The sequence below is a fragment of the Scomber scombrus genome, chromosome 17, assembly GCF_963691925.1.
Source record: "Scomber scombrus chromosome 17, fScoSco1.1, whole genome shotgun sequence".
Lineage (NCBI taxonomy): Eukaryota > Metazoa > Chordata > Actinopteri > Scombriformes > Scombridae > Scomber > Scomber scombrus.
Genome location: NC_084986.1, coordinates 5,656,802 through 5,673,557, shown reverse-complemented (window position 1 = coordinate 5,673,557; position 16,756 = coordinate 5,656,802). Strand labels below are relative to the sequence as shown.

General features: G+C 38.4%; 1 protein-coding gene across 2 annotated transcripts in view; it reads left to right on the top strand.

The window, feature by feature from the left end:
- The window catches only part of vta1 (vesicle (multivesicular body) trafficking 1), a 70,957-nt gene that overhangs the window by 11,431 nt on the left and 42,770 nt on the right, over positions 1–16,756 (top strand). For both annotated transcript variants that reach the window (XM_062436657.1, XM_062436656.1), the window contains exon 2: positions 8,217–8,311. In XM_062436657.1, the coding sequence (XP_062292641.1) occupies positions 8,217–8,311 (95 nt within the window). The remainder of the gene's footprint in view (positions 1–8,216; positions 8,312–16,756) is intronic.

Genomic DNA, 16,756 nt, shown 5'->3' with positions numbered 1-16,756 from the left:
GTTACAACGGCCGTTTCACACAGATTGGATCATTGACATTATAAATGTGCTGCAGAGCTGAGGTTGAGCACAGGTACTTTACCTCCATCTGTGGGGTGGGGGGGAGAGACAGCGTCTGTTTACTTTATTCTAATGTCATTTCAATCTATTTGTTTACACGTTTACATACCGGCAGTCTTTTCAGAGTCTGTTTCCTTTTAGTTTGAGTTTCTCAGTGATCACACGTGGTGAGATAGATATAAATATTTCTTCCGAGCAGTTTGTAATCATTGGAAAATGGAGCTGCTCATGCTTGAAAGGCCTCACATTAAAAATAAAAAAGACGGCTGCAACTAAAGATAATTTTCATTTTTTGATGAATCTGCTTGATTGTTCTCAATTTAGCAATTCATTGTTTGGTTTATAAAATGTCAGGAATCCACAGCGGAATAAAGGTTTCCCATGCAGGACAGTGAAAATACAGAAAAAAGGCATTAGATTTTAAAAAATGAGAGAATTTGTGCTCCATGTGTGCATGAATATAGACTGTAATAGCATGAAGAACACAGAAAAGACTTGAATCCATGGGTGTCACCACCAGAATATGAAGGTGAGACTAATCCCATCCACTTTTTAAAATGATTAGTTTAGACCCCCTCACTTTTATGTTGAAAATCAGTACATCAGTCTATCATCTCAGTGCAGTTTTCAGAGCACCATGTCAATGCTTCATTATCAAATCCACTCTGCTTGCTTATTGGGAAAATGCCCAAAATCAATGAAACTCCATTCCTTACGCTCGGTTGTCATTGATGCCAGGTAGCCGAGTTAATGCGGGTCACACACTGTCGCAACAGGATGTTCAGGAAATTGTCGGCTTACGGAAAATCAAAGCTTGGCATTGAACTCAATGTTCATCTTTTGCTTCGCCTTTCGCTCACAACCTTTTTTGTTTTTGTTACAAAGTCTCTGCGGTACGATGACTAACAGCAGCCTTGCTGTGCTGTTAGCTGCCATGTGGCGCCCCTGAGTAATGCTGCATTACATTTATTAAAATTATTGGCCGATATATATCAGTATCAGAATTTTTGTAGTCCCGTAATATCGGCATCGGCATCTGCTCCAAAAATCCAGTATCTGTCGGGCTCTAATAGCAAAACACACCTACAGATAGAAGCTGGACAGTGCTGTGTGTACGACTGATTTAATGACGAACAAATAAGACAGCACTGCTCATTAACAGGATATTACTACTTTCACACTGTTGATGCACAGGGCTGCCATCTTGGATTTTGAGGTCGGGGTTGGTGTGGGTTAGGGTTAGGCTTATCCGACTTTCCCTGTCGGAGATCCGTTGAAATGTCTGACTAGGACCTTGGAAATTCTGACTTCTGAGTAAAACACAACATAACTGAGTGTTAAGGACACATGCCATATAATTGTCACTGGCTAAAGGTCACTGTTTGGAGTCTGGCATTGGACCTTTATTTGATACCCACCCTCCTGCAAGATTGTCCCACCCACATTTTCAAAGCTTCCGACACCCATGCCTGGATCAGTAGCTACACATTTAAAGCTTGGTGCTCTTTCTTAGGCAGCATCATTGTCATTATCGATTCATCTTACAGAGTCTAAAGTATAAATGTTTAATTATAATTTACTCAGAGCATAGAGTGAAATTTTTAAATGTCTTGTTTTGTCCGATCAACAGTCCAATCAATTTACTATCATGAACAACATATAAAAGCTTCAAATTCTCACATTTGAGAATATCAGTCACTCCTCTATGAGTCCTCTGTGACAGTAAACTGAATATTGTTTGGTTTTTGGATTGTTGGTCAGGAAAAAAACAAGAAATTAGAAGACGTCAGCTTGTGATAAAGTGTTCAAAATTTCAATAAGCAAGAAAATAATCAACAGATGAATCAATAATGAAAATAATTGTTAGTTGCAGTGATAGTCCAGTCCAAATGCTTTAGCAAGTTACTTTTCAGCTCAACTATTTTAAAAACATCTAGTTAACTCTATTTTACTGAAGGCCACCTGCTTGAATACAATGCACAATCGGATGAGCTCATATTTTAAAGTCAAACAGATGAAATATTGAGAGCACATTTTTCCTCACATGCCAACAGCAGTTCAGAATCCGCCAACCATCGAGAACATGACTGACAGCAAGTCAGCGCTGTGCTCCACAGCTTCTCCTTCTTCTTCTTCTTTTTCCAGGTATATAAAGTAAATAACAGGAAGCTGCAGAACCATAATCTCATGTTTTATTACACTCATGATGAGGCAGCTGAGGGGAGAACCACTTGTTTATTCGTCGTGTCAGAGCCAGTTTGTGACCGGCTGCTTCTCGCCACATGAATTTGATTGAAATCATCGGTATTCTCTCCTCCGTTGTTTTTATATTGATCTTATTGAGACTCGGTGCGGTTTATGCAGATGACTAACGGGGACATTTTGTGGCGTAGTAAAACACTTCCAGCCTTTTCAGTGTAGAGTCTCTGACAGCGATTAAACTGACAGACGCAGCTCTCCTCCATAATAACGTCCTTGTCATTTATGTGACAGAGACACTACATTGGCACAGATTCTTCAAGACCGACGTCAGATACGCTCTGAGGCCGCGGCGCTCTGCCAGCACGCTTTACACTGGTGTAGATTCTTCACAGCTCATCATATTTTCTCTTATGACAGCTGCCATGAATCTCCAGTTTTAAAGTTCAAATCTAAACCAACAGATTTTTAAAAAGTAGAGTTTAATCTTCTTTGTTTGTGAGGAAAGTCTGGACAAATAAAAAAGTTTGAAAACAGAAGTTACTGCATTTAGTAGTTCAACAATACTGCCAAATCATTTAGAGCTACAGATTGATTAATTCATTAGTTGAACAACAGGAAATGAATTGCCAGCTATTTTGATGGTTGATTAATTATTTTGGGTCATTTTTTTGAGAAGGAAATGGTTCAATTCTCTGATTTGAGCACCTTAAATGTGAACATTTTCTACTTTCTTTGGTCATCTATGATAGTAAACTGAATAATTTTGGCATGTGCATAAAACATTTTAAGACGTCATCTTGAGCTTTGGGATACAGTGATCAATAAAACAACACATTTTAAAGACCAAACAACTATTCAGTTAATTGAAAAAATAATCAATAGATTATTCAGTAATGCAAATAATCATTAAATACAGCTCTAAAACCATGACTGCCATAGTTTTGAGAGAATTTGTACTCAGAGCTGGAGCGATGAGTTGATAAATTAAGTAGTTGATCAACAGAAAATTAATCTGCAACTATTTTTTTCAAAGCAAGTCAAAAATAAGACATTTGAAGACGTCAACTTTTCCTGTGGAATAATAACAATGGCCATTTTTCATTATTTTCTGAGATTTTATAGATCAAATGATTAAAGGAGGAAATATTCGGCAAATTATTAAAAATAAATGTTAGTCGCAGACCTTTTTTGAACCATTACATGTAAATAAACAATGATTGGTGAGAAGTTTGGCAGCCTCTGGTGATGTTGTTGCATAGAAGAAGATCTAAACTTCTAAAGTGCCTAAAATCTTTGCAAAGCACTTTTTATATCACACTTTTTCTTCTATTTTAACTTGCCTCTGCAGTAACTGATTGATCTGACATGCTCAGACAGGTATTACGCAACCCAGTGAATCCCCCTGTCATAACAGTTTAGACAGATGTGGGTGGCGTTCCTGAAAAACCTCTCCGTGATCGAAGAGTCCCAGAAAATACTGAGCCAAAAAGTTGTTTTAGTCAGACGCAGGAAAGCGACTTTAGGTCTGTGTTTTTTTGGCTTGAGACATGTCTTTGGTGACAGTTTTTGCCTGTTTTGAGTGTTTTTATCAGTTGTTTTCGCCTGTGTTGTCGCCCCATGGTTGAAAATGTCCATTTGCGATACAATGGTGAGTTTACAGAAAATGCCATTGACAACAACATCCTTTCTCACCAGCATCAAAGCACAAAGCTACTTTACTTCTCCCTCTTCTAAGTTCATTGGCAGCAGCCGCCGTCCTTCCTCTGAAGTCTATCGTTTGGGAGTGATGGATGATGTGAAATGGAATAGGAAGCAGCAAAAACACTGGCACTAAAAAGCATCCTTTAGCGTAATTATGCGTGACGGGCAGAGGAGAGAGGTGCAGCAGAATGGAAAGCACCACTGAAGAGCGTGTTATCTGAGAGAATAACAGACTGAAAGGTTATTATAGACATTTTCACCACTTACTAAACACTCGTCAGCTGCTTTCTTTATAGTAATGGACCTAAATAACAGAGGATCAGGAGAAAAAGTGCAGCCTTGCCACACATTTTCATTCAGAAAATACAATCATTACAAGATTTCAGGAGTCAAATTACTGGGCTGTGTGGTATGATAGGATTTATTTTTGGATTACAGACACCAAACAAAGTGCAAAGGATAACATATATTAACTCTTACATACTGTTGAGAGTCTAATTTGACCCATTTTTACATTTGAGAGAAGAAAAAGACACCTTAAAATCTTTTCTTTTAGCTGGAAATTTGATTTATCCTAATGTGGCCCAGAATATACAAAAATGGAAATATTTCATCTTTCTAAATGTGTTTTTATGCAGCTGATATGCATTTTTGTTGAGTGTTTCGTGTTCGGCCCTCACACATGCCTTATAGAGCCTTTTCAATTATGCAACTCAGCGATATGTGACGTCACGGTTAGCGATCACACACACTGCCCGAGTCCAACTGAACCATGCCCAATCACACTAGTCAAATGTGCTCGGAGACAGTATGGATTGTGTAGTAGTGTGAGTCCGCCTTTATAGCCTGTAGGTCAATATAAACCCTTCCACACCATTCAAATACTGTTTTCATTTGGCTTTTCACAGCAGGGCGTTACTTTAGCTCTTCTTGCTTGAAGCTGCCACATTCAATGATTTGAATTTGTCAACCAGCTGAGAAGATATGAAAATGATATGAACGTCATTCTTAAAAGATTTATGCATGTAATATCATGCATGGAAAGATACTGCACATCTCTGCCCTGCAGGGTTCTGGGACAATGTTGTATGAGGAAGGGAAAGCAGTCCACATGTTTGTAAGACCTCGAGGATACACAATACATTTTAGTGAGGAATGAAGAATAGAGCTGCAATGATTTATTGATTAGTTGATCAAAAGGGAATTAATTAGCAACTGTTGTGATATTCAAACAATCATTTTAGCCATTTTTCTCAAAAGCATACATACCACATTTGTCAGTCGTAGCTTTTGAATGTGAGGATTTGATGCTTTTATGTGTCAAACATAATAATAAACAGATTATTGTTGGACTTTAGTGTGTTGATGGGACAAGACAAGACATTTGAAGACTTCGCCAAGGGCTTTAAATAATTAATATGGTAATTTTTCATTATTAATTCAGAAAATAACCAGCAAGTCAAGCTGTAAAATAACCAGTTGCAGTCCTAGAATAAACACTAAGCTGTTTGTTCACAGTGAGGAAAAAAACCAACATATGGTACCTTTAATGATCAGCAGAGGGCTCAAGCATGTGGGAAACACGTCTTTAAATGTGAGAGGGGAGGGAGGGCTGAACTTGGCTCAGAGTTTCTGAGGCCTTACATCCTCTCTGCTGTCAAAGACTTTCTGTGTTGCATTTCATTGTCTGAGCAGCCAAAGTGAATGTTGGGCGTAAGCACAGTGCATTTCTTTGTCACTTCCAAGACTCCCTGGCTGAGCAGATATTATGTCTCAATGGGACGTTCCTGGAAATAAAGGATAAATAAAACGAAATGATAAAAAATACTTGCTGCTTCGGTAGCTGAAGACCTACTGGCTGTTTGCATCTCTGCACTGACTGGTTAACAACATGAGTACATGTGTGTTATACTGGTGTTATTTTGGAAATGTTGAGCAGTACAGGCCCCCACCAATCTACCCTGTGAAATGGGGACATTGTTCTGCTGATGCTTTGCAAGACAGCGAAACACTGCTGTGACTCAAAACGCCAAACACGCGGTTTAACACGCGCATCGCACGGAAACAACAAAATTAAGATGGTAGCAGGCAAACCAGGTGTAAAAGAGGCTGAAAATAATTGTTAAAATTAGTTTTTTATCTTCTTGCTGCAGCAGATTGTTGAAGCTCACTTCATCAGTACAGCTACGGCAGATTCCGTTTCAGTTTTAACCTCTGAAAAGTCAACAGAATTTGACATTTTCTTTATTTACAAACAACTCAGTGGTCACTTTTATTAGTGCATTCATGGTGATAATTGGTAAGCTAGAGATATTATTATAAAATCCAATTAAAATGTGGTGAGAAACTGTTATGTAAATGCAAATAGATGTCAATGCTCAGGTTCAATATGGTAATTAATGTCCATGATTCATAATTCAGACAAAGGGATGTAATCAATGGTTAAATTCAGTACCAATAAGTAATTATGAGATATTTTCTCCTAATTATGAGATACTTAAGCCATAGTAATGAGTGCTTTTCTTCTTATGGTGAACACAACACGCTTCTGTGCTAGCGTGTTTTTGTAACATACTGAAATGCCACAGAAACAAAAACTATCTAACCACATGACATGTTAACAATCGCTTCACTCAATACATCATGTTAATCATCCAGTCTGGCGTCAGCAGAAAAGCGACTCTTGCTATAAAAAGCTGTGAGAAAACTCTGAGACGTGTTGACCCGCCGTCCTGTGAGGAGACGGCGAGGTCAGCGGAGAGTCCGGCTGTTGATGCTCAGAGCGCTTCTGGCTCGACTCATGCGGCGCTGCTCCGGTCCATGTAACAAATAGTGTTGAGGTAATCTAATCTGTCTCCGTGTCTGCTGATAATCCTCCCAGCATCCGTTCACCGACTGTTCGTCTCACTTCAGACTGATACTGCAGAGTTAACTTTGCTTTTTTGGCCCAAAGCACATGCACAAACACTCACACACACTTATGAATAGCGGGGGATGAGAGCTCTAGTGTTTGTTTGATTGGCTTTAGATTATCCTCAGCTGAGTATATTTGTTTTGTGATTCTCCTGCACTTACTTAACGGTGTGTCACATTAACCTTAAAACAGCCACTGAAGAACTGAGGACCAGACTTTAAAAAAAAAAAAGAAAGTCCTCCATGTGTGTCTAAAACTCAAATGAGACCTTCTAAAGGTGCATTACACACTTTATATAAGTAGTAACTTGAACATTTAAATGTATATTACAAATGTGACCATTATAATTATTTCATAATTGATTTATTTTAACTTATTGACATACTTAACATACTTTATAAACATGAGAATGTCCATAATAACTGTAATGACATTGTCAGGTAAATCATGTATATTATGGGTCAGTGCCAAATGAGTGTTGGCAAGATGAGCAATTCAAAAATATCTTTAAAAGTTGTCTTAAAAGCAGCATCAGGTTTGTTGAAATGTACGTTTTGTATTTTTGTTGGTTTTATATCATTTGAAATGACATTTGCACCATTTTTTTTACCAAAAGTAAGACTAAATGCTACTGAAAATGTCAAATGGTGTAACCACAAAAGAATGGTATTAAATATTGTATCCATTTACAGTGTATTTAAGTGTAGTGTGTAGTGGATTATATTTATTCCGCATTTTAGTTCACATTTATTTTCAGATTTTTATGAAAAAATACTGGTCACACCAATTGACACTAGGTTGAATCACGTTATTGGCCCATATATACTATGTCATTACATTGGGTTTAGACTGCAGTAAGTTGTTACTTTTTTTAAAATATTTGCAGTTCAGCTAATAAAACCAGACGCACAGTCAGTTGTCCCTCTTCTGCTGCTGCTCAGGTCATCTAGCTGCAAGATTTAAGATGTTGCATCATGTGAAGAGAAGAATCTGACCACAGATCTAATTGACAGATGAGGGATTATGGGAGCTGGAGTTCTGACAGACAATCTTCTCTGAGCAATCAGACCTGTCCTGGCTCAGGTGGACATCTTTTTGACCTTCCTCGTGGCCCACTGTGCTTTTGAGTTCACATCATGAGATACAAAAAAGAAAAACATCAGCGTCTTGTCAAGAAGCTGCTGTTGTGAAAGAATCACCCCGACTTTCTATAATGAGTCTTCCACATGACTTGGGCTGACCTTTGAACGATGCTGTAGAGTAATGGAGTTAACTGTGCAGTAAAAAAAGATGCTTAATTCTGTCCACCTTTCATCTCTGCTCTTCATGTCTGCCGCAGGTCGTCTCTACGCGATGCAGACGGGAATGAAGCTGGACAGTAAAACACCGGAGTGCAGAAAGTTCCTGGTCAAACTCATGGACCAGCTGGAGACGGTAAGTTACTTCAGTACATTTTCTCCTTGTGTGGATTCCCACGGTGCCCTGGAGGCGTGAGGAGAAAATCCTCCATCGTAGTACACATTATTTTTCCACAAGTCTCACACAGAATATCATCAATTTTTAATAGAAATTTGATTGAGAAACTATTGTCAGTTACCATGTAGTTTTAGATTTTCAAATATTTATTTTTTCTGAGTACACTAAAATGTTTGAAAGTGGATTTTTAGCCCTGGAAACAGTGCAAGATAAATTGTTATAGCAGGTCTGGAGCTCTCCAATGTATCTCATGATCAAATAACCAGATTGGGTTGTTTATTTCTGACAGATCCAGTGTTAGAGACCAGACAAACAAAGCCACTCCATCACATTGATGCATAAATCCTATAAATTCAACATTTGCGATTATCAGTGCTGCTTATTTGTTTGCAACACTGCCATTAGTGTCCTAATGTAGCATGATACTGATAGATACCAAGTCTGTGATCACAAGGTATGCAGTAGAGTTCTCATCTAAGTCCATTCTTAGTGTACTGGAGGCTTCAAGTTTTCACATCACACTTGTGTAAGTTGCATACTGGACTATGATTGGCTCTAAACAAGTTGTGATGTCATAAAATCCTGCTTGTAGCTACTCATGTTAAACTGAGATTTAAGGTGAGCTCAGAGAAACTTTCCTCCTTTATCAGATGAATATGAAAACAAACTTTATGAACATCTTTCTGCACCGAGAAGAAGACAACATCCAAATGAAGGAACAAGAGGAAAAACATGTTTTTGAATTTTGGGGGGGACTTTAAGAATTTCATTTATATTTAATCTTCATTTGTGTGTTATCTTATGTAAGTGCTGCCGGCTGGGGTGATATTACTTGTAATATCAGCGCTGAGAAAGCCACTTTTTAATATTCCTTCAGGTAAAATGCTGCATACCAAACTTTCAGACAATATTGCAAATTAATTTGACATTATCCATATCTGCAAAAGATGTTTCTGACAGAAGCAAGTTTGGAAACCACTGACTAGAAAATCACCTCATAGCTTTTTATGTTCCAAACGTGTTATGGTGTTAATAATGAATCTGATAAACTGTGCAGCTCCTCAACAGTTTGAAAGGAGGTGAAGATAAATACTGTATGAAGAGAAGTCTGGGTAGGGAACTTGCTCAAGGGTTCTTGTTCTGTTATACATTCATTTATACACATTAGGCCGAGTGTCAGGTGACATATTAGAAAATGCTACATGAAGAATAATGTCCTGCTGTAGAGGCACGCGGCTCAGCTTGACAGCCTTATTACTCCTATCAGCATACATCACCATGCACTGACCACAAGCTTGGCTTTTAAAATGGAAAATGCTGCAGAGGAGCTGCAACACACCAGCCTGTAATATCGCTGTAACTGCAGCAGCGCATGGATGAATGGCTCTATTCTTATAAAACACACTGCAGAGCTCTGATGCTGCGGTAATGAATACACACATAGGAACACACACACACACTAGCAGGTTTGAGGTTTCCTTCCTCAGAGATGTGAACTACAGGAGAGCCGCCATCACCTGAGAAGGGGATAAGTGTCTTTTAAGTACAGTACCCCCCCTACAGTTTGGATATGAAGCACAGCAGGATGAAAACTTCAAAAGCATCGTATTTAATTCAACAGAATGCGTCAGACTAAATGGAGAATTTTCCAAGTTTTAGATGAAATGAAGCTGCATAGTAATGTCCAACCCTGCTGTGCAGAGATAAGAAGTGTCATAACGGAGAGACCTTTTGAACTGTTTGCACTTATTTTAAAGTAAAAAATAACTGGTATAAGGGAGGTAAGTCTTTCAGGTGTCAGGTTGAAATCTCTCTTACAGAGTGATGATAAAACTGAGAAAATGTATCTCACTCACATCAGAAAACACATACTGTAATCACTGATCTAAAAATCCATATTAACCACAAATCCTTGTGTACAATTTGACTTTATTCTGTCCAAGTGGAGGGTTGTTCTTAGCATTTTAACTCAGCTGCAATGAATGGCTAATTACTTTATCAACATAAAATTAATCAGCAACTCTTTTGATGTATTAAATAATAATTTAAGGCATATTAAAAATACCAAAGATTTGCTACTTCCAGTGTCTCAGATGTGAGGATTTGATACTTGTTTAAGTAAACTTAAATATCTTTGGGTTTTATACTGTTGGTCAAGTAAACTGAGACATTTGAAGACATGACGTTGGACTAGGAGGAATTATAAAGAGCATTTTTTCACTGCTGTCTGACTTTTTATAGATCAAACCATTAATGTAGAAAACAATCTGTAGATTTGTAATGGAAATAATGGTTAGTTGCAGCCTTAATATCATTTCAGTATACAAAAATATAGATTTACAGTCAAAATCTCCAGAAAATGTGCCTGTTTCGTTTACTTACATCAACAAATATCACTGTATGCAATAAGTCAGGTTCAGTTTGTCTGCTTTTGTTCATCAACTTTACAATTACATCACTTCTTGTTACTTGTTAACGCCTGAAGTCTCAGAGCTCTGACGAGGCTTCTGCTTTCATTTGACACAAATTTACGCAAACGTGGCCGCTCCCCGGATTGCCGACGGGCGCCAGTCTAATTAGATTTTACAGAGTTGTTACGACGAGGAGGGCAGGAGATGAGATGAGAGGAGGTGAACGTGCTCGGCGTGTCTCAATGGGGGTCAAAAAACGAGCCTTTAATCATGAAACAGAGAGGAGGAGAGGAACAGAAGGTGAGGAGATGGAGCGAATTGACTGCTGCGAGTCACAGCTTAAAAAAATTATTTTGATGGCGTATTCCTAGCTGATCAGAAGCGTGTGAAATTATATCGTTATATCGATCGTTTAGAAATCAGATACAAAGTGGCGAGGAGAGGAGTTAAGAGGAGAAAAGAGGAGGTGAATGAGAGCAGGCGGGGGGTCTTTATGGAGAGAAAGAGGAGGTGGGAAGTCCCGCAGCGAAGCAGGAATCGCTTTATTGATCGCTCTGAGCCAATTAAAGGCAGCAGTGGACAGAGATGAAAACATGGAAACACACACACTCACTCACAGCTGCCCCCTTGAGCCAGCTTTTACAGAGGCTCCAGGGATCGTCGTTACTGTGACACGTTCAGGATGCTTCTCCCAACAGGACACACATCCGCTGCTTTGATGTGTGTGTTCTTGTTATAGCAGCTAACGTTTATATTTGAGTAAATGCCTTTATGTTTGTGAGCTTAAGTGTATTTCTGTGTTGTATAATTTGATTCCCTCCTAAAGCAAATTCTTTTTCAAGGAAGTTTTTTTCTCTACTTCACTGGACTTTACACTTAAAAAGGTGTTATTTGGTTTCTGCCTGCCACAGATAAACCAGTATTAGCATATCTGTTACCTTGTTAGTCAGAAGAAATAGCTTAAGGAAAATGCCACAGATATGATAGTTAAGAAACATTGTCTCCATTAATTACATTATTATAAGTCAAAAGGATCCTCATAAAAAAAAGTCACGCCAGAGGGATGTTCTAGAATGTTGGGTGACAAGTCCAGCGTGTCAGCGAGGAGGGTTCTAGAATGTTGGGTGACAGGCCCAGTGTGTCTGTGAGGAGGGTTCTAGAATGTTGGGTACATGTCAAGCATGTCAGTGAGGAAGGTTCTAGAATGTTGGGTGACAGGCCCAGTGTGTCAGTGAAGAAGGTTCTAGAATGTTGAGTAACAGGCCCGCTATGTCAGTGAGGAGGGTTCTAGAATGTTGGGTGACAGGCCCAGTGTGTCAGTGAGGAAGGTTCTAGAATGTTGAGTAACAGGCCCGCTGTGTCAGTAAGGAAGGTTCTAGAATGTTGAGTGACAAGCCCGCTATGTCAGTGAGGAAGGTTCTAGAATGTTGGGTGACAGGCCCAGTGTATCAGTGAGGAGGGTTCTAGAATGTTGGGTGACAGGCCCAGTGTATCAGTGAGGAGGGTTCTAGAATGTTGGACGACAGGCCCGGTGTGTCAGTAAGGAGGGTTCTAGAATGTTGAGTAACAGGCCCAGTGTGTCAGTGAGGAAGGTTCTAGAATGTTGGGTGACAGGCCCAGTGTATCAGTGAGGAGGGTTCTAAAATGTTGGGTGACAGGCCCAGTGTATCAGTAGGGAGGGTTCTAGAATGTTGGGTGACAGGCCCGGTGTGTCAGTGAGGAGGGTTCTAGAATGTTGGGTGACAGGCCCGGTGTGTCAGTGAGGAAGGTTCTAGAATGTTGGGTGACAGGCCCAGTGTATCAGTGAGGAGGGTTCTAGAATGTTGAGTAACAGGCCCGCTGTGTCAGTGAGGAAGGTTCTAGAATGTTGGGTGACAAGTCCGGTGTATCAGTGAGGAGGGTTCTTGAATGTTGAGTAACAGGCCCAGCTTGTCAGTGAGGAGGGTTCTAGAATGTTGGGTACAGGTCCAGCATGTCAATGCCGATGATTCTAGAATGGTTCTAGAATCGCTGTGTCCGAAACCACATACTATGCACTACATACTCAATTTTTCAACATACTTTTGTGTGAATTAACAGCAGCATGTTTTTTTTTTTTTTTTGGACGCACTGAGATATAATTATCATGTTCTACTGAGCCTCCGTGCCGGTGGGAGATGTGTAACCACACATGAATTGTGCCGACCATGAAGTCTGAACTAATTTAAAAAAAATATTACGCCTAGTTTTGGTCATACTAAAAAATCTTGCATACTCTGTTAGTTTACTAAATAGTACAGGTAGTCAATATCCATAAAAATCTGAAAACTCTTTCCTCAAAAGTCATTGTTGATGTTATTAGAGACATGTCTGACCTCTGTACGATCCCTCCACTCCCTCATGTTTAGCGTGCAAACGTCTAGGACTTATGGGAAAAAGGTGTTCGTCAAAGGCTGCTAAAAAGCATAAATAAACAACAACTTTTCAACATTGTCAAAATGATATACTGTTGAGAAAGGTTCTGTTCCAAGGCTGGATTTTTCGTTATTAGCGTTGTAACAAATGTCAATGGGATGAATGAGGTTTTCTTACTTCTGGAACAGAACTCGGAAGTTCCTGTTTCATTCCCGCTCTCTATATCCCAGAGTGCAAGATGACTTCATCAGATGTCTTGTTTTGTTTGGCCAAAAGATAGAAAGATATTCAGTTTACTATGAGAAAGACAGACCTCAACATCCTCACATTGGAGAACCTTGAACTATCCAAGAATTTTTTTGCATAAAAAATTAACCTAAACCCCTCAACCATTTAGCGATGACTTGATTGATGTTCTCCAGACTTTCTCAGCACAGCTTTCTAAAACATGGGGATACCTTGAGGTGTTTTTTTTTCTTTCTATGTTCCACTCCTTTATGAACTGTAGCTGGTAGTTGTGACTCATTTCTACAGATGCAGTGAACGAGCGAGTGAGGACACAAAGCACAACCTCTTTCTCTTTCCCCGATGACCTGGCTCTTAGGCACAATACATGTTGGACTCATTAGTTCTATTTTCCACTGGCTCAACTCTCCGAGGCTTCACTCTCACTGGGATGGTGGAAAATCACTTGTTTGAAAATCAGTTTCATATGTTGCAGGGTGGGAAATCACCAGCAGCTACCTGGCTAATGCTGCTAAATTTAGAGGCTTGTCTGCTCCAGAAACCACAGAGGTTACAGTCTAAAAATATGCTGACGGGATCGCCAAAGAAGGTTGTGTAGGGATGAAACATAGACTGTGGGCAACTAATAGCACACATTTCTTAAACGCCACAATCGCACACATAATTCCTCATACATGATAAATGTCTTTTAAGGAATTTGTTATGACTGTGATTGATGAAAAATCTACTGCCACAATGTGTTGACAATAGGCAATTTAGGCAATATGTTTTACTCTAGAAATAAGTAAAATAAAATAGTGCCTGAACACGAGAAACACTCTTCTTTTAAGCATGTTCATTTAAAAGCAGACAGCTGTTAATATGAGCAGGCACTAATGATGTCTGGCTGTCAGACGCATTAAAAGGAATCTTGCAGCTGATTTGATTTTATTAGATCACACCATTCAGTATTTCTTCTCCATCTTTATGTGGCTTATTCAGGTCCAAACCTGCACCGTGGCTTTTGTAGCATGCAGCCCGTCCTGGTGATTGGTGGGTTAATGAAAACATGCAGTAGTTTAGTCAAATGAAAAATCACTCTGTTCTGTTGAGAAGTGATTCATAAGGGTTTCCAATACAACTTCTTTTCAGCTTTTTGAATTTTTGGGCTGCAAATAAAATTATTTTCATGATCAAATAATATTTTTTTACGATCAATCGTTTCCTGTATAACATTAGAAAATGTCATATTTTCCCCACAATTCCTAGGTGACATCATTAAATGTCTGACAGTCCTAAACTCAAAGATATTCAGTCTGAAGCAAAACAGAAAGTCAGAAAGTAGAACAAGAGGACTTGTGTAAATGACTATTCAGCTATTAAAATAGTCAATAGATTAATTGATTAATGAACTATCTGTTGAAGCTCTAATTGAATTTAAATGCAGCTTGACATTTAATGGAAATTAAAACACAATGGCAATAGAGCTGCATCAAACGGTTATTTTCATTACCAATAAAATTATTTGATTATTTTCCCAATTAATCCATTAGTTATATCTATAAAATGTTAGAAAAATGTTAGAAAATGATGAAAAATGTTAATCATTGTTTCCTAAAGCCAAAAAAATCCAACCTAAGATTTTTTTTCCTGACCAACAGTCCAAAAAGACATATGTGAACACTTTCTATAACAATAACAATACATAGAGAAAGATGAGACTAAATAAATGTGCAGGAACCAGGGAAATGTAGCATTTTTTTAATGTTCTTTTGCCTAAAATATTTGGTGATTGATTTACTGTCTATAACTTGATCAACTATGCAGTTCTGGATGTCAGCTGGATTTTTTTTACACTTTAAAAGTGACTGAAATCCACTTGAAGTTCTGTTAAGTGGACACCTCAGAGTGAGCTGAGGCTTTAGAGACAGTGTTCAGTGTAGTGAGTTTCTTTTGATCCCAGATTCTTTATATTCCCTGACCAGTTGTCTTCTTTCATTCTGCACTCAGCCACAGTGGTTTTACAGTTCTTTGCTCTAGTACAACACACACACACATACACACACGATGAAGTCAGTGTATAGTGTGTCTATTCAGGCCAGTCAGGGTCCACCAGCTGGAGAGGAGCCAGCGTGTTTGCTTTAGTGGTTTTACAAGAAACCTGAAGCCCTGAGGGAGGGGGTGAGAGAGAGAGTGAAAGAGGGAGATGGAGGGACATTAGATGCCTCCCACTGAAGCAAGGACATGTTTGCATGAGTTAAAATGATCCTACTTTAATATGACAGTTTTTAAAACACAAAACCAAAGAAGACCACATCCACTGACAGCATACAGATCCTAGTAATGCTGCTAAGACACATTGAGCATGTAGAGATGAATATTATGCAACTAAAGATTATTTTATTATCTATTAATCTGAGAATAGTTTTTCCTTTTATCTTATTTACACACAGTCCCTTTCATTCAGCCCAAACATACCAACAAAGAACACATGATATCATTATAAGGGTTCCCAGAACTTAAATAAACGTAAATCAATGAGCATTGAAATGTGGATTTTTACTACCTTGAGTATATCTTAGCCTTAAATCAGTATTTATTCGGTCAAGCACAATAATAATCTGGGTAATAATGATCTTTAAGATATATTTTATACTGTTTTGCATTAATTACCACAAACAATGTCAGTTTATGAGTCAGTGACAAATAAGGGTTGGCAAGATGAGGAATTCAAAAATATCTTAACAAATAGTCTTAAAAGCAGCATCAGGTTTGTTAAACTGTACATTTTGTATTTGAAATGACATTTGCACCATTTTTTTTACCAAAAGTAAGACTGAATGCTCCTGAAAATGTCAAATGGTGTAACCACAAAAGAATGATCAATATTAAATATTTTATCCACCTACAGTGTATTTAAGTGGACTTATACTAATAATTACTGGAATAGTTCCTGATCTCCATGATTCCCCAGATTAGATTTAATATTAAGAACAATTGGATTCCATTACCTTTATTTAATATAAAAAGTTATAATGTAAGATCATGGCAAACTAGTTGATATGGTGTTTTATTGAGAATTTAGTGTTTTTAAGCAAGTTCAATTATTTGGTACAAAGTTTTTATGGTTACACCACTTAGACATTTTTACCATAATCCTCTAATTTATTCTCTCAAAATGGATTAAAAGCAGAAATGTTATGCTGGATCCACAAAAAAGAATGTGTGAAAGTTATTAATACGTTTATTTTCACATTAAACCCCTTTTTAAATTTGACTAAACCACTTGGACACAAAAACCCCCCGTCATTGACCCGTACAAAGATTCTAGAGACATTATGGCAAGCTGCCTAGCCACCTGTGTCTTTCCAAT